The sequence below is a fragment of the Acipenser ruthenus genome, chromosome 49 (genome assembly GCF_902713425.1).
Source record: "Acipenser ruthenus chromosome 49, fAciRut3.2 maternal haplotype, whole genome shotgun sequence".
Lineage (NCBI taxonomy): Eukaryota > Metazoa > Chordata > Actinopteri > Acipenseriformes > Acipenseridae > Acipenser > Acipenser ruthenus.
Window position 1 is genome coordinate 3926692 of NC_081237.1, and position 21685 is coordinate 3948376.

General features: G+C 43.1%; 1 protein-coding gene across 1 annotated transcript in view; it reads left to right on the forward strand.

Moving 5' to 3' along the window:
• The first annotated feature begins 435 nt into the window (after window positions 1–435).
• The window catches only part of LOC117966385 (F-BAR domain only protein 1-like), a 38093-nt gene continuing 16843 nt past the window's right edge, over window positions 436–21685 (forward strand). The window contains exons 1-9 of the mRNA XM_059015214.1: window positions 436–565; window positions 4334–4398; window positions 5947–6008; window positions 16181–16272; window positions 18233–18307; window positions 18808–18949; window positions 19324–19476; window positions 19618–19722; window positions 21151–21249. Of these exons, the coding sequence (XP_058871197.1) occupies window positions 5982–6008; window positions 16181–16272; window positions 18233–18307; window positions 18808–18949; window positions 19324–19476; window positions 19618–19722; window positions 21151–21249 (693 nt within the window). The 5' untranslated portion in view covers window positions 436–565; window positions 4334–4398; window positions 5947–5981. The remainder of the gene's footprint in view (window positions 566–4333; window positions 4399–5946; window positions 6009–16180; window positions 16273–18232; window positions 18308–18807; window positions 18950–19323; window positions 19477–19617; window positions 19723–21150; window positions 21250–21685) is intronic.

The window sequence follows — 21685 nt, forward strand, 5'->3', positions numbered from 1 at the left end:
TGCAGCTATTTACTGAAGTGCATTGGGGCTTGAGAAACGAATTTATCTGCATTTTTTCCTGGTTAGATAAATCATGTACTGTATTATAATTACTATCGGGTCGTTTACCTTTCTAAACCAATCCGTGTAGACTGGGCGGGTTTATTGCTATACCCCGCCTTTAAGATATGAACGGCGTTGGACTGGTCCTATAGTAGTACATTTGTGGGTTTCAAATCCAGTCTCCCGCTTATTTTCATCTCAGTATTGATGGTCAATTTATCCAATCATTGTATATCTTTTCCAGTCTTTACCAGGTGGGCGTTATTTAATTAGGTTTGTGTCCCCTGATTGGAGTAAGGGAACCGAGCGTGGACACGCCCTAAAGTTGTAACCACGCCCACGTCTGTCTTCTCCAGGGAGAAGAAGGACTGGGCTTGTGGCCAATGGGAGAAGCGCGGGGCGGGGCTAGCGGGCACTGCTGGAACGGCGAGTTGAAATCGAATCTGAACACTTTTGCATTGAGGGAAGACAGGTGAATGGGAAGTGATGTCGGATGAAACGTTACATCTGTGTACACCGACAGGTAACAGAAAGACGAAAGAGCGCGGTTTATTGTTGTAATAGAGCGGGGAATGTAACAGGGTTTAAAATGATAGTGCTATGCATTTAAAACAACGGTGCCCGAGCTTAATCGAATTTTATATTTGGTGTGTTTCATAACAACAAGCGCGTTGCTATATTATTATTATAATAAATAATACCAATTTAAAAAAAAATAAAGAAAGAAAGAAAAATGCATGGTTGATATTAAATAGTAATTCAATTCGCTAAGATCAGGGTGTGTGTTTGTTTATTAAAATGTGGCACACACAGGCAGGCTGGCAGACAGGAAACAGAAGTTTAACATGACCCGTGGAAAAGGGTGTCTAGTTATTTTTGTGTTGGTTTCGGGAGTTGGTGGACCTGTCTTGTCATTTGATGCCACGGGCAGGGTACTGTGGGAACACGATGACGTTTAGTCTTCGTGTAAACTTCGGATGCAATTATCAACATGTTGCAATGGCAGCTAGTTGTTTGCTTTCTAATAATAGCACGTTGGAGGTCATATATCCTCTGCTGGGGATTTATAGCACAGGGCTATAACAGATCAGCACAGTGTTAGTCTGGTTATATATAGTACCAGCAACCCTATCCAGTGCTCCGTGGATTAGACAGCACGGGTTAGGGAGGTTGCACACAGCGTTTTTGCAATGCAAACTGCCGCATGTTAACGCCAGGCACGGTTACATGTGTGTCATCTTCTGGTCTGTCGGTATGCGGTGTGCGCTTCTTTAAGTTTCGTGTTGCTCTTGCTGCGGTTTCAAAACAGGGAAACGGACTCAGTTTGCACCTGGTGTTTCTGTGCGCATCCTATCATTGACATTCTCCATCAGGGGGTTAGCGATAGAGGTTAGACTCGAGAGTGTTTAGAAATTACTGAAAGAAGCGCACTTCATCCCATGACAAACGTTACGACTAGAAATTGAGTTAGACGTGTTTCTCAGTGACGTTTGTCATCGAGTGTATGACGTTTGTTTGACTGTCTGATTGTTTCCTGTCAGGGACGAACACTGAGACACGAGTCTGCAGAGACCAGCACGCTGGATTAAAACCGAGACCAGATAAACATGGAATGTAACTGTTTATTTAAATAACATTTGAATAAGGACAGTGCCATGCAAATTTGTAAAGGGTTACTGTTAGGTGAAAACAGCAGCGTGTTCTCGTGTTTTGTCTTTTTACCTCACGTATCAAGTCATTTGAACCCTCTTTTAGGTCGGAGGCAATATCGAATTTAGCCATTTTCACAGGTGAGTATAAATGAGACCACCGAGTAAAAGCGTGACAGAGAGAAGATATGGATTAATGCATTAAAACATCGCCGATATGAAACATGCCCAAATGTAACTTTTGGGTTCATGACTGTTACATTTTGATAAAGTGCAGGAGAGGCAATTACGTGTAGTTGTCTTGTTAACTGCCACTAACAAAATAACGCTTTGAAGTCCAATATAATTGTTACTTGTAAATTCTGCGGGCACTAATTCTTGGCCACCCAGAAAATGTTTATTTATTTTTTTAACCCGGCCAAAGTTCGGTTGGCAGGAGAATACTTTTCTGAAACACAGTAACTGTTTTCTTATATTTAGTTGCCCTTTTCTGTTTTGGGTTTATTTATTCAAAGCGCTACTGGGAGAATGTATGTATGTGTGTGTGTGTGTGTGTATATATATATATATATATGTATATGTAAACATTAACAGGTAAAAATAAGTGCTGTGCTTTGTGAAACTGGCCCGTCTTTCTAGGCCTGAGGAAACTTGTGTCCATTCATCTGTATGGGGCATGTAAACAAACAGGACTGTCAACAAGAGCTGTCCGCTCTCTTGTAAGGTTCACACAAAATGGGCTTTTAACAAAGTAGCACATCAGGCAGAAGCTGTAAATTCACCCCCCCCCCACCTCCCCCTAAGAGACTTGTTTCTGGAGCTGTCTATGCTGTTGGATAACTTTACCTTCAGGAATAGGAATCAGACTTGTATCCCTCCAGTTGTGTAAATCTTTCTCTAGAATATGCATTGCCCCAGCCTCACAATTGCACTGACAAGTGGGAACATGTTCTTGTGGACAAGTTCAGACCATGTTCCGCATCGCTGAGTCCTGCCCGCTATCTACACTGCCTGGGGCTCTTTGAGCTCTGCATGCTGGTGGTGACAGTGCTTAAAGATGGCTGGAACAGTATGCCGAGTCTGCAAGCCCTAAATATAATCTATTCAGTTACGGCTCATTTACAATAGAGATTTGATGCAGCTGCTGGGGGTTGCCTTATTATAAATGATTTGCACATGCATTAGGAGGGCGATCATGCGCTGATCCGAATGGGAGCTGTTGAAAATGGTTTGTCTCTTTTGAGAAATAGAAAAAACGACATTGCATTTTAATTGGAAGTTTTGTAAAATTTGACATGTCTTTTTATTTCAAGGTGGAGCGGTATTTTGGGAGCCAGACGGATGAATATGCTTTAGTATAGAGCTAGAGCACACACGTTCATATCGCACACAGAGGGTCTCATGAACAAACAAAACAGCAAGCATGTTCATTTTCTCATTCAGTGATGAATGCATAACAGTAGAGAAGCTTTGGCAGGTGACACATTCAGTTTACCCACTCAACGCTTTCAGCATGAACACTTACATGAACACTTGCATGTGTTTGAGTTAGTCTGGGGGAATGCGTGACCATTCCTCCGTGATTTACAGCCTTCCTAGCTGGGGAGGAAATCAACAGCAAAATCGATTCTCCAGGAATATTAGGAATCTGCATAGCGTTAGTAATCTGTGCAGTCTTGGGACGCTGGGATACAACAGGGAGATGCAGCTTTTACACATGCGTCGGGGATACTGCTTGCACAAGTGTGTGCTACATGTGGCAGGTGCTGCTTGTTATTTGTTCAGTATTCTTGTTAGAAGGCAAAATAAAGTTAGCGTTGAAAGAGACTGGCCCACTTCACTGCCTAGGGGAAGGATTTGTTGGAACAGAGACCTGCAAAACGAGCAGTTCAGTTTCTGTGCTCAGTAGTTTTATATAATTCAGTCCCTCTTATTCCAGCTCAGAAGCTGCACTTGTTTCCCAGCTGGGCTCATTGCGTTCTGATGCCAGACCGTGTGAGTCATCATGCATGCTAGATCAGGTTTGATAGTCTTTGTGAACCAGTCCAGCTCCAGCTCCACTCATCTTTCTGTAGCAGTCAGTGGGTAGCAAGCAGGTTGTATTCTCACACACACGCTGTGTGAGAGTGCAGCACTGGTTCCATGCTTTCTAGACTGGTGATAAACAGGACATTTCTCAGGGCAGTGATATCGAGATCAGCTGTCTCATCAAACTTTTCTTAGTCCAAATCACTGCACGTAGCTTCTTGGACCCCATAGTGTAGTGTCCATGTCTGTTTCCAGGGATGGAAATAAGTTTCACCCATTCCAGGTTTTACTATGAGCTTGATTAGCCACATTGTATAGGAAACAAACTCATGCGTGTCTTATTAAGCTCGTAGTAAAACCAGGAATGGAACTGCTATGTAATGGGAGTCTTATTCCCATCCCTGGTTTATTTAAACCGGAGACGCACTCATGCTAAGTATTACAGGTAACTGTGAAATCTTGAATATCGCACTCTGAACTCTGGACAATATCCTAGCTCACCTGAATCAAATAATTACCTATGCCAGGTCAATCCAGACATGTTCTGTAATAACATTTAGTGCATCATTGTAAAGCTGTTTGCGGATCTCCCTGTGTGTGTGTTTCTTCACTAGGTGCAGCACGCTGGCGTCAAGGCTGAGTGACAGTTTGTGATCTAGCTCCCCGTGCTTTCAGACAGGTGAGTTCAGCGATACGCTCCTCAGTGGGGCAGAGGATTGATTGATTTTTCTTCCTGCTTTCTCCTCTCAGTTCTCCCTGGGCTTATTAATAGTTTAAAAGTTCAAAATGTGCATATGTTTATACCGTGGTAACTACAGTGATTTCATGCTCATCTATGTATCTATTAAGAGTTTTTTGTTTTTTTCCATGTGTACATAAATGCAGGGCATGTGTAACCCTAAACACAGTGCTATCGATGTGTGCACATTATAGCAGACCCCAATATTAATGTGATACAGCCCTCTGGAATTTCTGTGCATCTGACGAAAATGATGTCTTTGTGGTATATTCCTGTATGCCTAGATTTCTACCCTCTGTGTAAATGTGTGCTGCTGTATGATGTGCCAATCCGTTTGTTCTAAAGGTCTACCTGTAGAGCCTCGTGCTACCTGCGGTGCAGGTGCTGCTGTAGGTCATGGGAGCCTGCTGTGGTCTTCCGTCACGCGCCATAAACCGTTTGCTGCTGGTTCAAAATGCCACTGCTAGGATCCTTACCAGATGTAAAAAACGTGATCACATTAACCCCTGTCTTGCCCAGCTGCACTGGCCACCTGTAAAGTTCAGGATTACTTTCAAAATTCTCCTGCTTGCCTACAAGGCCCTTCATCACACAGGTCCCGAGTATCTCTCCAACCTGCTGACCCGCTGTGTCCCTGCCCGCAAGCTGAGGTCCTCTGACTCTGGCCTGCTTGTTATCCCAAAAGCACACCACACTCGGAGAGCGCTCGTTTAGCTTCATGTCCCCGACTCTCTGGAACTCTCCCAGATTTAGTGCATGCAGCTCCTACAGTCGCTCGCTTCAAATCAACTCTCAAGACCCACTTGCTCTCTCTTGCTTTCAATGCTCTTCAAGCCTGATATCTGTTATTAGCTGTTGTCTAAATTACTATTTCAGGTTTTTCACTCCCTCTTATTCATATGATTCTGTGACGCATGCATCCACAATGTCTAGAATTCACATCCTAGCCCTGTATTTAGTGTAATATGCCTGTAGTTCATGTATTTGCACTGTATTATGCCTGTATTGAAGAATTATTATTATTATTGTTATTTATTTCTTAGCAGACGTCCTTATCCAGGGCGACTTACAATTGTTACAAGATATCACATTATTTTTTACATACAATTACATTATTTTTTACATACAATTACCCATTTATACAGATGGGTTTTTACTGGAGCAATCTAGGTAAAGTACCTTGCTCAAGTGTACAACAGAAGTGTCCCCCACTAGGGATTGAACCCACAACCCTCTGGTCAGAGCCCTAACCACTACTCCACACTGCTGAATGTATTTCATGTCCCATGCCCTGTATTTCACTGTATTTAATGTATTATGCATTGTTCCTCACTATCTTGTAAAGCACTTTGTGATGGTGGTCCACTATGAAAGGCGCTATAGAAGATAAAGATTGATTGATTGATTCTCATGCTCTGTGATGTTGTCTCCTTCATGACAGATGGGTGTGTTACTAACCTGATTCCCTGATTTCTTTTCAAATTCCAGTTCCCTGTAAATCCTGAAGCTACACTTGAGCCAAGATGTCCTGCTTCCGAGAGAATTTCTGGGTAAGCCAAGTCTTTATTTTGGGTTTCTTCTTTTCCTTTTTTTCTTGGTTACAAATTTGAAAATGTAAAATTAAAATCAGATATTCTGTACCGCTGAGAATGACATTCATTTAAAAACGGCAGTTTTCTTGTCCTGCTGTAATAAAATACTACAGGAAATTCGTATAGGGGTGATATTTTCAAGGCAACAGTCTTGTATGCATGTTTTATGTATATTTGTTGGGATTTGCAGAATCCTTGCATACATATCATGGGGTTTTATTCCCTATACGAATACATGAACAAAAATAAAGTTGCAGTCGTTCATCATGGAGCCCCTGGAGCCTGTCTGGGGGGGTGGATACAGGGTCTGCTGGCTGTGCTATTTCAGGTGCGTCCTGCTTTCACGCTAACAAGCTTCACTGCTGGTGCCCTTGTATTCACCCAGCCCAGCAGTCAGTCTACACTGTTTGAAAGCGTCTCTTGTTAAGCTGTGTCCTGTAGGTGTGAATATGAATCAGATGCAAATCTCAGTACGCTCGGGACAGCACCACTGTCAGAAATGTACCGGAGGGGACGATGGATGTTCATTTCTCATTTCGTGTAGATCCACACTTGAAATTTCACTTTGTAGAATGTTTTGAGTTCTATAAGCCTAATTAGTCACCCACCTGAGCTTAATTAGACAAGCGAGGCTACAGGCTGAAATGTAACGAGTGTGTTTTGTTAGAAATCAAGTCCAGCCACACAGAGCCCGCTGCACTAGCATTCCAGAACTGTGGGGCACAGCAGTAAAGAATGATCTGACAAATTAAATGACTGGCGCAATCCATTTTTCAAAGGGTGGGGGGTGTTAAAATAAAAGAAAAAAATTTAAATAGTTTACAAAATTTTTTTTTCTGATGAGAAACTATCCTCGTCTATGGTTGGTAAGGAATAAAATAATAATTAAAAAATTATTAGGATTGAACCCACGACCCTCCGGTCAAGAGTCCAGAGCCCTAACCACTACTCCACACTGCTGTCCCTTCTTGAACTCCTGTTTTTGTGAAAGGAGAACAAATCCTGTTAGTTACAAAATGACCTACAGCCACACTGAGAGTGCTGAAGAGGACCTGAAATATATAGCTAGTAGTTTACACCAAAAGTATCCTTTGATGTTGAAATGAGTAGCGTTCAATGCAAACCCAGTGAAACGAGGTGTGTAAGTGGGGTTCCTGAATTGCAGGGTGGTGGTATTAAGCTGTAGGTGGTTTTGGTGAAGTACCCGTTGTGCTGTATAGAAGCGGGGTGTTCCTGTTTCTAATCGAGTGATTCAGTGAGTGGGAGTATTGCTTTTAATATCATTGCAGTGGAACTGGCGCTGTGTTGGGCTCAATGTACATTCATCTTCTTTTTTATTACATATGTCATTGTCCCCACAAGGAGATGAATATGTCGCTCTTCTGATCTTTATTATATCTCAGTGTTCGCTATTTCAGTACTTCTTAACAAACAACATTTTTTTTAAATTCAGCTGAACATTTGTTTTATTGAAAACTTTTTTTTTTTTTCTTTTTCATGCATCTATAATGACGGAGTGTTTCAGGTGAATTGTGTTTGAAGGAGCTCTCTTGTTTATCGTGATCTGTGCTTGAAGGTATAAACAGGCGTGAACTTGCTCTAGCAATGAGTCGATCCTGAGCAGACAGCCGCTCCGTGAAGCTCAACATTTCAAATCTGCCTGTTTTCTGCTTATCGGTCGCCTGTTTTAAATTGGCACTTGGGTAAATGTTTCTGGGGTCTTGTATGTCCTGACTCACTAATGACACTCCCAAGAGAAATGCACCCCCTCAAGTCACTGTGTTCCAGACAATTCAAAAGTACAGTAGTGCTGCTGACATGAAGAATGTGTTTTTGAGCTCTGATCGCTCAGTAACTTGACTGGAGAGCGTTTTAGAGCAGATTTTCATTTCAAACGGAAGTACAGTAGAGTGATAAAGCGGAACACGCTGGGGGTTATGTAAGTAAAGCTGAGTGCAGAACTTTGATGTGGGTCGGCATGTCTTCATATTCATGAATCAATCCCTTACTCTTCCTTCGAGAAGCACATGTTAGGCTGCAGGTAGCTGTGTACTGCTGCTCCTGTATCATGAGGCGTCGGATTCTTCATTCCAGGAGCGCTCACAAGGCTCCAATAAACCACTGTGCTTTAGCGGTGAAGTACTTGTTTTTAGCTTTTTTTTGATTCATTGTCAGGATTCGCCATTTCGCTCTAAGTCTGCCTGTTAGGCATGATTGACAGCTGACTTGTCTCATTTATTGCCTTAGGTGTCTGTGCTACACTCAAGTCGGTTTGTGTTTGCTGATCAGAAATTGAACGAATTGAATATGATCACAGAAAGCAGCAAAGCCTCCCCTTAAAGCCAGCCTGTTGCACTGCTAACACGTTTTAATGACATTGCCATGAAGAGCTGGCTCATGATAAGTAGGTCCAAGTGCTACGGCATTTAAAACACACTGAAAGCGAGGAACCCCAACGACACACAGTCTCGATCCTGGGACGACACACAAGTACAGTTTGATTTAAAAAACGTTAGCGGCAGCGCAGATCAAGACTCTCCAGGATATCCTCCTCTAGCGATCTCAACCCACATTCTTGAGTTCCCTGCAGTAGCTTCTGATTGTGAGGAAGCTGCAGTCAGTGCCGCAGTCCCAGGGTGTGTGTGTGTGCGTGCGTACGTGTGTTTTGTGTGTGTGTGTCGGGGCTGTGGTTTCTAAATGATTCCTCTGTGACACACAGCCCTGTATTGTGAGGCAGCCCTTTGACAGAGCTGACATTGTTATTGTAACGAGGTAAACCATGCAGGTTATCTGCTGACCAAACAGCAGCATGTGATTTATCTCGGTCGGTGCCATGTATTTAAATTCAGACCCCTCCTCTATTGGGAGAGAACTGTGGAATGGCTTTATCTTAAAAAGACAACAAGCTAAACACAGACTGTTTGAAATCATGTTTAATGGAAGCTCAAACATGATTTAGGATAATTGTGATTATCGTCCCAAGTTTTAACTCGTGATCACCAATTTAGAATGTAATTCTCGTCCAGCCCTGTTGCAATGGGTGGACAGCGGTCTTCAACCTCTACCCTAAATTACTTAATAGAACCAACTTCCTTCCTGGTCTTAATCACTTCATTATTTAATGAAACCTATAAACAAGGAGGACCAAAATTGTGCTCTCGTGGTCTCCACGCTTTGAGGGTGTCAGGGGGATTAGAAACGCCAGCACATGGCACATACTTCAGTGTAAATGGCCTATTTGTTATTCTCATCCCTGACTCGGAGGAACTCTGTTGGACAGATAAGAGACAGTAAGTTAAGGTTTTTTTTTTTTTTGTTTTTTTTTTGGGGGGGGCATCTTGTAGCAACGCTGCACCTCAGATAACCTCTGGGCTGTGTTTTGAGCTGCACCTTTATCAACCAGCCTGGGAGCTGAAACTCCTTCATCAGGGCCCAGCCGGGGGCCCGCAGGCTATTCCGGGCCTCTGTTCCAGCGAGGTACTCAATTATTAAACACACTGAGGGGTCACTTAAATAATTGAAGCCCTGTTGAAGCAGATAGCCCTGAGTGTGGTGCTGCTGCCAGTCTGTCCTTCTCTCCTGTTAGCAGAGCACCTGTCATACCGCCCCTCAACCCTTTGACTTTCTATTCCTTTTAGAATTCAGACAACAATACGTGCCGTTTCTACTCTTGGCATAGACAGTAACACTATTCTGATCAGTAGCACGGAGGTAGCTGAGTATTCAGTAGAATACAAACTCTCTTTGTAGTCAAACGTAACAGTTCAGTAATTTTAGGTTTTAAGATGACATGTTTTACAACTTCTGTGTAAATGGTTGTTTACCGTTTTGAACTGTCGTACCCAGCTTCAGTTGTGGAGACTTGGTATCGTTTTGTAGTTTTATTTTTTCCTTTTGTCTTATCACATTTGACTCCGTCTTCCATCCTGGCATGTATTAAGTTGAAGGAACTTTTTGAAAAAAATTAATATATCAAAATAAAACGGGAAAGTTTCAGTTAAGCATTTAATAATATTCTGTGCTGTTCTGGGTTTTTATTTTCGTTTTCCGTTTTAATGTTTAAACCGAAAACAGCCTCAGTAAACAAATGTGTATCATTTAGCAACCACATTTGAATACCCACAAACCAGAGGAATGCATTTGTGAAAAGATGAATCAGTAATGGGGTGGAAGCTTAAAATGTTTTAGGAAGCGATATATTTCAGCATTCGATACTATAGCCTTTTAAGAATGACGTAAACATTTAAAATGATGGGCTGTGTTATTGTGGCTATCACTGAACCGTGTAAAGACGTCCCATATTTATAGTGTGGATGCTGCTGGAAGGCTGGTAGTGGTTTTTGGACTGATTTTGGGTGATTTTTTTTATTTTCCCCCCCTAAATCCAACCGCTACAGGGGGTGAGGACTGTAGTAAATAGAAAAGCCCTGGGAGACAAAGCTGGGTTAGCATGCGCTGGGAGTAGCTGGTTGCTAGGTGACCGGGTTGCGTTGGCAACCAGGCCCAGCTGAATAGGCAGCCTCTGTGCGAGTGTGACAGCACTTTATTGTGAGGTCAGTCAAAGCAGGTCCGCTGTCTAAGCTTTCAGCGCTGGCATCCATTTCAGCAGAGCTGGGTGTCTCCTTTCAGAGGGATAAGGGCATTTAATTAGCCATTTTATTCTTCCACACCAAAATTAGAATAATGATAATACGGCAGTGGGGGAAAAAGTATTTAGTTTTACAGAGACGGAGCACATAACTTTGACTTTTCCCATGGATAAAAGGGGACAGTTGTCTTTCCTTTGCTACCCATGACACTAATCTTCTTGCAGTCGGCAGTGCAAAGGGTTTTGTTTTGTTCTGTTGTGGTATCCATGTACGTGTACTAATCCTTGCAGATCAGCGCTTCGGGTTTATAATACTTGATTCCTGAGAACTCTAGAAGGGCAGAAAAGCGTTGCACTTGCCCTGGCCCTCCCAACGGGTTGGGGGAGACGAGATCAGCAGGCAGTGTGTCGTCATTACCACGCTACAGCGCACTCTACTGGCCAGGAGGCTGGTGAGCTCAAGCGGACACCCGCACCGCTGGTTTTTGTCCCCCGGGGGACAGTAAGTAGTTCGTCGGAAACCGTGTCTGAAGAATGATTGTGTAGCGACGTCTGTGTACAACGCTGAAATCCTTGAGGAGTCTTTTCAGAAGCGTGACCCAAGCAGAAACAACAGTAATCACAGATAACGTGCAAAACAGGATATGTAACCCATAAGAAAGAACTATTAGGAAAGCTAATATAATATAAAGAATGTAGCATTGCGAGGTGTGTATTTTGCGGTAACCTAAATGAGACTTTCTTTGTATTCTGCGTATCACGGATCAAAGGACCCCTCAGTAATGCGCAGGGTTATTTGCATTTGCAACACAAACGTGCCATTAATCTCAATGCCATGCACTTTCTGTATACTTTCACTGTGCAGAATTAATACATTAGTTCCTGGAGTGTGTACGCGAGGCAATTGAGCTGATTTAACAATCCATTTAATGTGAATTTACTTTAGTTTGTTTTCAGATGTCATTGTATTTGGATCATTTATTTTTTCAAGGACATAAAGTACTCCTAATGCTATAATTCTCACGCGTGGTGTTGTGTGTGTGTGTGTGTGTGTGTGGCGCTGGTATACAGTATGTGTTGATTTGTATTCCTGTACGAGTGAGCCCTGGACCGCTCTTTGTTAAGCAGTTGGCCTGTCCGGGCCTCGTTCCAATCCTGAAGCTGGGAGTGGGGGCTGACACAGCAGCGGCAGGTGTCCCTGCCTTGTCAATAGAGCTTTGTACAGCCTGGCACGGAAATCACAAAAAGAATAGAAAAAGGCCCACTTGATCAATGCCTGCACTACAGAAAAGAAATGATCTATCAGTAACCTGAAATGTTAAAATACAAAAATGTGCTTTACTTAATAACAAAATAAAATAATTACTCTAACATTACTATATTTATTAGATTGTTAAACCTTTAGAATTTAGACTGGAACGTTTACCATGTTTAAAATGTGCTTAGTGTATATAACAGACAGCAGGACAGCATAAAGCCAGTATTTTTCGTATTCAGTGCCTTTTCCACATGCAACTTGCAGCCGTGCAGATTGTCATTAGCAGTATGATAGTCACACATGCCGAGTGTTGGCGTCTCGTTCATTATAACAGAGTTCTAAAGGTCTGTAGTGTTGCTTGATTCCTCCTGTCTTAACGGTCGTTCATTGGTGCCCATGGAATCTGGAATGAGTCACTGTGAGCATTTCATCTGAGGAAGCCCACGTATCTCACAGCACAGTCGAGGAGCTGCTGTCTGCCCACGCTCTCCTTCTGTGAGGGAGAGAGAGAGAGAGAGACCCTCTGATTCAGAACCTGGCTTTAATTCCTGTAGCCTGTGTGAGATGGTGAGGCTGTGAACGTGCTCTGTGAATGTTGCATGATGGGACCAGCTACCTGTGCAACTCACATTACAGCTTGGAGATTCACCAGGAGAGACCAGAAGCACTGAGAGGGGAAGAGACTGTCTGGGTGATGTGGAGATGGGTTTGAAAAGGGTAGACCGACAGACGGACACAGAGAGAGTGAGACCCCCTCCCTCTGCCCCTTCTTTATGAATGCCACCCTCTGGTTCTAAATGAATATTGAGGAGTTGGTGGGATGACCCTGGAGGGCTGGGAGCTCCTTACGACTGCAGTCTCCTGGAGGCTGGCTTGTCGTGCCATGACTGGGGGCTTCTGGCATGAGCAAGGCGCAAGAGCTCTGCCACCTGTTCCTACCCCCTCTCACTGGATTATATGGTGCAGAGGATCATGTGTTGCTTCTATTTCTTCTAGAAAGAGTCCTGATTGAAAGAGTTTAAACAACGTTGATACTGTATTTAGATGCTTTTATTTTCCAGTGATATTAAGTAGGGTAGTATTTCAGTGTGGTGGTATTAAGAGGCGATATTAAGTGACTGTATTTGTGCCAGCTTGAAAGAGTATTTCTCTCCCTCACTCTCTCTCTCCCTCTCTGTGGCCTGGCCTTCTCTGCTGTCCTGGGATCCATCGCATTCCTCACATTCCACAGCTACCTGGGAACAGCTCCTGAGACTGCCCTTTATCTGCTGGCATTTCTAGAGCTTTCTGAGCTCCGGTAGCGTGCAGAGACGAGAGGCCCACCCTGACCCCCCCTGCACAAGACCAGTGAAACCCTTCTGGCTGTCTTAACACGTCTCCGATAAAACAAACAGGACCATCGCTTCAAAGAGAACCCGGATCGCCAATGTCAAGCAAACTAATTTGCCGTCAGTTTCTGTAAAGCGGGCCAGCCAATCAGTCGGCTCTTTGTTTTGGTTTAGAAACGTCACGACTTTTGGGATTGTGGGATTGTCTAATACTGGCATTGTTGAACTGGAGCAAAATCTGAGGAAATCTGTTTTTTTCAATTGATCTAAATGATGAGGGATGTTAATACTGTTTTAAATAGTAAGAATTTTTTTTTTTTTTTTTTTTTAATTTCCACTTGCACCTGGGGAAGAGCCTCTTGAGGTCTTGAAAGCCAATGTTTGCACATCACAGTTAATCCAATAAACATCCAGAGCTTTTGAAGACCCGGTCGGTAGTGCTAAGGACATTGAAAAAAGACTTCTAGTCGAAATATTTGTCTTCAAATCTATTGTCGTGATTAAATATTGAAGCAGCGTTTACTTGCTTTCAAAGATGAGACTGCACCGAGGAGACCCGTGCACTGTTAATGATTTCGAATCTCAAGTACAGTAGTTATTTACTGCTCCTTAGACAATGGCGTTCAACAGGTACTATGGTTCAGGTGTGTAGACCCCCAGGAGTTCATAAATAAGACATGTACTTGACCTGCACACTGAACACCGTTAAACATCACAGCAAAACAGTTAGCTCAAAACCGTCCATCTTGAATTGACAGAAACGTTTACACCTTTTCACTCCTGTGCTGTTTGTCTAGCACTTTTTGTAGCCTGTACAGTGTTTCTGTATAAAATAAATGACTATATTTTTTCCTGTTATTTGGCATTCTGGCAAATTCTGTTCCGCTGCCATATTTAAGTGTTTAGTGTTTTTTTTTTTATGATTTAAACAGCAGTTTTTAGATCTGCCACCTTTACATTAGTTGAGAAGACCCGCCTTTAGTCTTTTTAACTAAAAAAAAAAAAACAAAAAAAATTCCAGATTGTATTCTGATGCCAAAATCGGTCATTAGTAACTTGTAATAGATGCAGCATTTTATAGTCTTGCAAGAGCTCCTGACTCAGAGAAGAGAAATATAATCGTGATACTGAAAGACTGAAACCAAGTGCACGTCTGTGTGATCTTCCCCAGGGCAGACGCACAGTGTGGCCCATGAGCATGGACACCCTTCATCTGTTTCACTGCTCTTCCCCAGAGGAGCAGGCAGTACGTGTGGATTCTGAGGATGTGTTTTAACAGCACCGTGGTGTAAACCTCCTTTCTGAATCCAGTCTGTCATGTGTTAACCCTTTGCGGTCCATTTATTCAGCGTCTCGGGCGCGTCAGGTCCAATTTATTTTCACACGCGTAATTTATTTTAGACGCGCTGTTTAAAAGTATTAATTTCACAGTAAAACAGGTTTAAAAGGCACTGCATATCAACAGGACACTCAGTACTGCATCTCCAGCCCCGCCCCACCCCTTGTTCGCTGTATTTTTCACATACCTCTACATAGTAGTGCATACCGATAAATCATCTCCTGATCACTCGTTTTATCACCAAACTCCTCAATAATGTGATCCAAGTAATTATTTTATTACTATAACATCTCAAAAAGCTGCGCAAATGTCCTTGATATTCTTTGAGCACTGGATGCAGAAGCAGCTATCTTGTTTGTTTATGTCCGTGTCGTCTATGTGGTGTCGGGGCAATCAGTATTCATGAGATACGCCCCTTTTTTTTCGTCCATTGAATGGTTTTCTCCGCTTTTTCCGGAGAAAAAACGATTAGAAACCTGTTTTTTTCCTACGTCTTTTTGATGATGTCAGACAGGAAAGGGAAAATTGTAATGTCGGACTTGGTCTGACTTAGGACCGTAAAGGGTTAAGCAGTTGAAACGGACTGGTTAAGAAGACTAGGAAGGGTATATTGTGCCGTTCTGCTGGCTGTGATTCCTGGAAGAGATAGACAGTCTTAAGACAACGAACAGATGGCTCTTGAACTCCCCAGCATGGCTATTTTGTATCCCGTGGTTTTCTGTCTCTGAGTAGTTGCTACTAACTGGGTCTGTAAGAGCTACCTAGTAATGGTTGTGACTCCTTTAGCCAGCAAGCTTTGACTGCTCTGGTCTAGTGAGATTTTATAACGATACACTTAAATGTATGCATCACTGCCGTTGGAAGTTATTTCACTGAAAGTTTAATTTCAAGCAAATTACACCTTGCCTATTGCCAGAGTTTAGTGCCCCTGGTGAACGGTTAATTCTGTTTTCTCTTTAATTGAACATGTCGTCACAAACCCCACTTGGCTGCACCCACCTGCTGTGCGCCAGGCCACAGAAACTGGCACCTCTAGCTGCGCCAGGCTCCTGCAGTGCTGCAGATGCTGTCTCCAGCACTGTGTGTGCGGCTAGTGGGTGTGAATGATGAGAGAGGAAGCGGGGCCTGTGGTTTATGTGCTTGTCCTCAAAGCCTTGGTTACTGCTCAACTGGTAAACAACAGGCAGGAAGCTGATTGTATCTGTCTCGGTAGATGTTGAATATTTAAGGTTAAAGCACTTTAGGTTCTCATTTTGTCTGAAGAGTGCTCAGATGGCACTAAATTTCTGTTTTACAAAAAACTATACTGGTCTTGTATGTCAGAATTGTTCAGGCAATAAAAGGACAATAACATGGGGACTTTGCTAACAAGTGACGGCCGAAAATGAAATACTTCCTACGGACGCAAAAAGCATAATGATGAACAACATGCTGAAGTTGTTTGAGGATGGCGCTCACATTAAAAATATTACAAGTTCATTTCTGCAAATGTACCATTAAGATGAAACAACCTCCATAGTGTTTTACTTCTCGGCTGTTACAATCTTAACAGCCAGACAATTAAACGCGAAAGCGAAGCACTGAATATGTAATCGGGTGATATTTCTTTCCTTTCAGGGGGAGAGGAACGCTGGGTTTGACGTCCTGTATCACAACATGAAGCATGGACAGATTTCCACCAAGGAGCTGGCTGAGTTTGTCCGCGAGAGGTGAGGGCTGGTGTGGTTGTAGTATTACACACTCCGTACGGGTCTGTATTGAATTGAAAACTTACTGGCAAGTTTCAGGCACTGCTGTAATTGACGATGTAAAGAACGTTATTACACAGTGCAAGCCTGAGCAGGTTAAAGGTGCTGGAATACCTGCCACAGCAACTGGAAGTGCACTGTAGCCCTTTCTGAACGTTCACAATCTCATAACCAGACACAGCAAAAAAGAACTGCACTAGACACCAAGAACAGCAGTTACCTTCTCCTGGAAGTTTACTGCAGTATATCAAAACCAAAGCATGTGTCCAGCGCAGGCCTGAGATCAAACTGAACTGTTCCCTAGAAAAAGGGTGCTCCCTCCAGTCAGGGGCAGGCTTGAGGCATGGAGACTGAACTGCTCCCTCCCTCACCCCCTTAGAGAAAGGGTGCTCCCTCCAGTCAGGGGCAGGCTTGAGGCATGGAGACTGAACTGCTCCCTCCCTCACCCCCTTAGAGAAAGGGTGCTCCCTCCAGTCCAGGACAGGCTTGAGGTACGGAGACTGAACCGTTTTCTGATTACAAACATTACCAATGTAAGGCATCATTTGACTTACCTAACCCAAACATGTGGTTGTTTATCTCCTCTCAGCACCCATACTTCACCCCACGTTCTGATTTTCACCTCTAAACGAGACGCCGGTGTGGTTTTATAAATGAGGGAGAACTAATACTTTTGTTAAACAGCAGTTCATCCGGAACTCCAAACTAAACTCGAGACAGACGTTTCTGCTGATTAGTGCTGAAGAAGGCCTTGGCTGGACAGGTAGTCTCCCTGCTGGTTTGTAATGGATTGAGGAGGACAGTCACAGATCCAGTGCTCTCTGATTTGCACACGTCCTCGGTTCAGAGTCACACAGCAGGCTTCCTTTAGTGAAGATGAGGTTATCTGAAAGGAAACCAGTGCAGTCTCTTGTCCAATCCACTGTCGCCTGGCAAAGGAGGCTCGTATCTAATCTGTTTTGTCTGCTTCCGTGGAGCAGTGTTTTCCAGTCAGGCTGCTTCAATAACACTGAAGCCTGTTCTGCAGTTTGAAAAGGTTTTACAATAGTGTTTCCCCAAGTCGAAAAAAAAATTTTTTTTTTTGGTTTTTTTTAAGATTACATTTGCATCCAAATGGACTTCCCCTGGAAGTGAAATCTGCTTACTAGCTTGAATATTTATCAGTAGAGTCTACAAAAACTTCCAGGGGATTTCTGAAGCCTCGGCTCATGAGTTATTTAATAAAGTTTGCCAAGTCAGTTTGTTGATGTTCGTGATCTAGATTGCTGTCGGAGAAGATAGCCGTCTTGAACAGGAATGACCTGTATTTTATTCATAAAAACATTCTTTAAATATCTCATGAGTTAAAGCTTTCTGAGTAGGGTCCATTGTTTGATAATACCACATAAGGGTTAAATGATACCTGCCTGTATGATTTGTGTTTTGTACAGAAATGGATATCCATTACACAGTGGTAGACGGGATTAGGTAATTCATTATTTAAACACAGTTTCCAAGGGCACTGCTAGTTCTTTAGACACTTTATCCCCCATAGGGATGCATGTTTGGAGGTACTTGTCACTTGCATGTTTAGATATTGGGACGTTGCTGAGATGGTCTATCCTTAAACACAGCAGGTTAATCATCAGAAAGTCTAGGGCTTGCCAGAAGTGTGATATTATCAACGTATCGTTTTTACAGAGCAATCAGTACATGTTTTGCTTGTTAATAGCTTTGGAGAAAATGCAGGTAAAAAAAAAAATGGAATTCATGTTTGCCATTTTTTGTCTCTTATAATGCAAAATGCGAGATCTGCAAAGTGGTGGCAATGCAACAGATAAGATGAATCAGTTATTTTGCTGTTTGCATGCACTTTACTGTACTCGCCACTTCTCCTAATATGAGCACATTTCTGATGCGCTGTTGCTTCTGGTGTGCGCAGGGCTGCCGTTGAGGAGAGCTACTCCAAGTCTATGAGCAAACTGTCCAAGATGGCGAGCAGCAGCAGCCAGCTCGGGTGAGTGCAAGAGCCCCTGCAGCCCCAGGGAGGCAGCGATGGATAACGAAGGCTATATCTCGAGAACCACTCGTCCAGATTAGTTTATATTGCACATATTAAGAATGTGACCTGCAGGGTACTGACTGACACGGGATTGAATGATGTTTGTCATGTGATGCTGCGCTACATCCATACAGTGATGTAATACCTACAATCAAGTTTAAAAATAAAGAAAAAACAAACACTGGGAATAGTGTCTGAAACTAGACTTATATTGGCTATGTGGTTAGACCCAGGAGTAATTACTGTGGAAATACTGAAATGCATGTGTAAAAACAATGTAATTACAAAAGGGTGCTAGCAACATCAAGCATGTTTAATTATAACTACACGGCATGCATGTAGTTACAGTGCAGTTACAGTGTAGTCAGAGGTATTTAATGTGAGGTGTTATCAGATCTATAAGACCACCTGTCTCCCCCTCTCTCTCTCTCTCTCTCTCTCTCTCTCTCTGGCAGAACGTTTGCGCCCATGTGGGATCTGTTCCGCGTCTCCTCGGATAAGCTGGCGCTGTGCCACCTGGAGCTCACAAGGAAGCTGAGCGACCTCATCCGGGAGATCAACAAGTACGGGGACGAGCAGGTCAAAGTTCACCGCAAGGTACCGCCCCGTGCCGCGGAGCAGCTTTCAACAGAGAATAAAAACAGCTTGACTCTGACACACCTGCCAACCACTCACCCAGTGCTAGAACATGTTATACCTGTTGCATAGTCCTTGACTGACTTTTCGACTAGAAGTCTTAATATTCTCAATACCCTTCCATTTGAAAACCTTTGGGATATTTTACAGCGAAAGGTCTCCTGTTGAGATGTATTTGAATGACCAGGTCTAACAGTCCTGGTGACCTACCTCTTCATGATACATACATCTGACAGTGTGCTCTAACTTCATTTCTGGTTAGTTTCTTAGATTAAGGGAGGGGTAGTGTGTCTGCCACTATCGGGATTAATTCCTCCCTGCGTTTTCTTTCCCAGACTAAGGAGGAGGTGACAGGCACCCTGGAGGCCGTGCAGAGCATGCAGGTCTCCAGCAGCCACCTGCACAAGGCCAGGGAGAGCTACCTCAGCCGATGCCTGGAGCACGAGCGTCTCCGCAAGGAGGGAGCCAACCAGAAGGAGGTGGAGAAGGTGGGCACTCCTTTCATGTTCACACAGGTTTAGATTCGTTAGTGTATGGGTTATATGGACCTGTAAGTGATATTACACTGTGCACATCCTACTACAGTGCTTCCCAAACCCGGTCTCTCTCCCCGTCTCTCTGATTTCCAGGCAGAGGCCAAGTCTAAGAAAGCAGCAGAGACGTTCAGCGCCTGTGTGGAGAAGTACAATCGAGTGGGCGGAGACTTTGAGCGCAAGATGAGCGAATCAGCACAGGTGAGGGGCAGGGTTAGCAGTGAGGGAGTGAGCAGATTCTGGGGAGGTTATTGCCCTGACAAACCTCTTTGTAGTGTTTCTATATTCAGTACCATTTAGTGTTTTAATAGTTCTGGATAATCTAGAGGCTTCAAATCAAAAGCACTGCTCTATGTTTCCCTATTTTACTGCCTCATATCTTTTCAAATTAAATATCGTTTTGTTTCCTATAATGCTAGTATGTCTAATTTCCATTTTAGAAATTTAAACATGTAGTTTGATAGCAGCCACGCAAACAGACTGATATTTATTAGAATGTCGTATTGTTCTGTATGCAGAATCAGTTACGGCCAAATGTTTTGCATCACCCTATAGAATTAACACCTTTTGCTTCATAAAGTCGCATGAAAGCTGCTGAATAATGTTATGTTAACATATTGAATAACCACTTCGTAGTTTCCGTATACTTAACAAAACATTGATAAATGTGACATTTCGAAATCTAACATCTAACTACTATTATGGCTTCCGGTAGACTTTTGCAATATCATTTTGTAGTTTCTTTGATTACATGATGTTAAATCATATAAATTATGTTCATATAGTTTTTACCTTTTTAAAAAAAAAAAATTAAATTATGTCTCAATCCTAAAATTCTAGGTGAGGCTAGAACTGTATATTTTAACACAATAGATTTATTATGTTTTAGGAACGGAAGCAAAAAAAAAAAAAGTCTGTTCTCTCTTGATTCCATGTCAGGGAAGCCGAGTGCTTAACCTGCCCCCCCATGCCAAGAGCAGTCAATGAGCCAATCGGACTAATCAGAAGCCACACTTGAAACAGCAAGCGGAGCACTGCGCTTCTCTGAAACGGGTTCAAGAGAGAACCCTGCTGGACTGCTAGGCTGTTTCCACTGCCCTCTGTTCCTATTGAACACATTTAAACACAGTTTAGTTAGACACGTGTGCCTAAAAGAGGAAATGAAACGATCCTTAAAGAGCACCAGCCCCAATTGATCTCTTTCCAGCGAGGGGTGCACGTCAAATTACAGTGTGTGCCGTGTAAGATCATTTATTTCCCAGGTAATCTTTATGCAAAGTCTTTTCCTTATACAACCCATGGCTGCACATGTGTAGTCTTATACGCAGGGATGCTGCAGTAATTGACATATTGAAAACAAAAAACAAGGGCCAGCGTTGGAAGTTTAAACGCTTCCCTTAGGGAGTTACACAGAAACCAACATGCCCATTTCAAGCTCTGTGCAGCCCCCCAGCCTGCAGTGACAATCCTTCCCTCTACCAAGTCCTGATTCAGCCTCCTTTCAGCAGAGTGAGAGGGGGTTTGGGGCTGATTTCAGGGCAGTGGAAACGCAGCTGCGGTGCTCCCAGTGAACCGGATTGGAACGCTCTGATGTAGTGGGTATTTTTGTGGTTGCTGGTGTGTGTGCAGAAGTTCCAGGAGATTGAGGAGGCTCACCTGAGGCAGATGAAGGTGCTGATCAAGTCCTACTCCCACTCCATCGAGGACACACACGTGCAAGTGGGGCAGGTGAGGCTTCAACACGCTGCGCTCCTCTCAGCACAGATACACACGCACACGTCTCCGTTTAGACTGGGTGTGTTACTGTTAATACCTTTACGGCTGGTTTCACAGACCCTGATCAGAAGTAATCTTGGGACTGCCTTACCTACGTTAACATTGGGTAGCCCAAGACGAGTGCTAACGGGGGCTGTGAAACCATCCTTTACAATTTTACCTACAAGTTTTACCATTGTAAAAAAATATGCAGGACAAATATAGGTGTTCATCTTGTGTACAATGCAGGCTAATTTTATTTGATCACTCGTCACTCTCTTCCATATACAATGACATGCTGTATATGCTCTCAAATAGATCGCAGTCATTTATACAAACAAAGTGAGAGGGTTTCTTTATAGTGACTTTTCAGATTTGCCTTCAAAGTTTAAGTGTGTTATTACTAAAG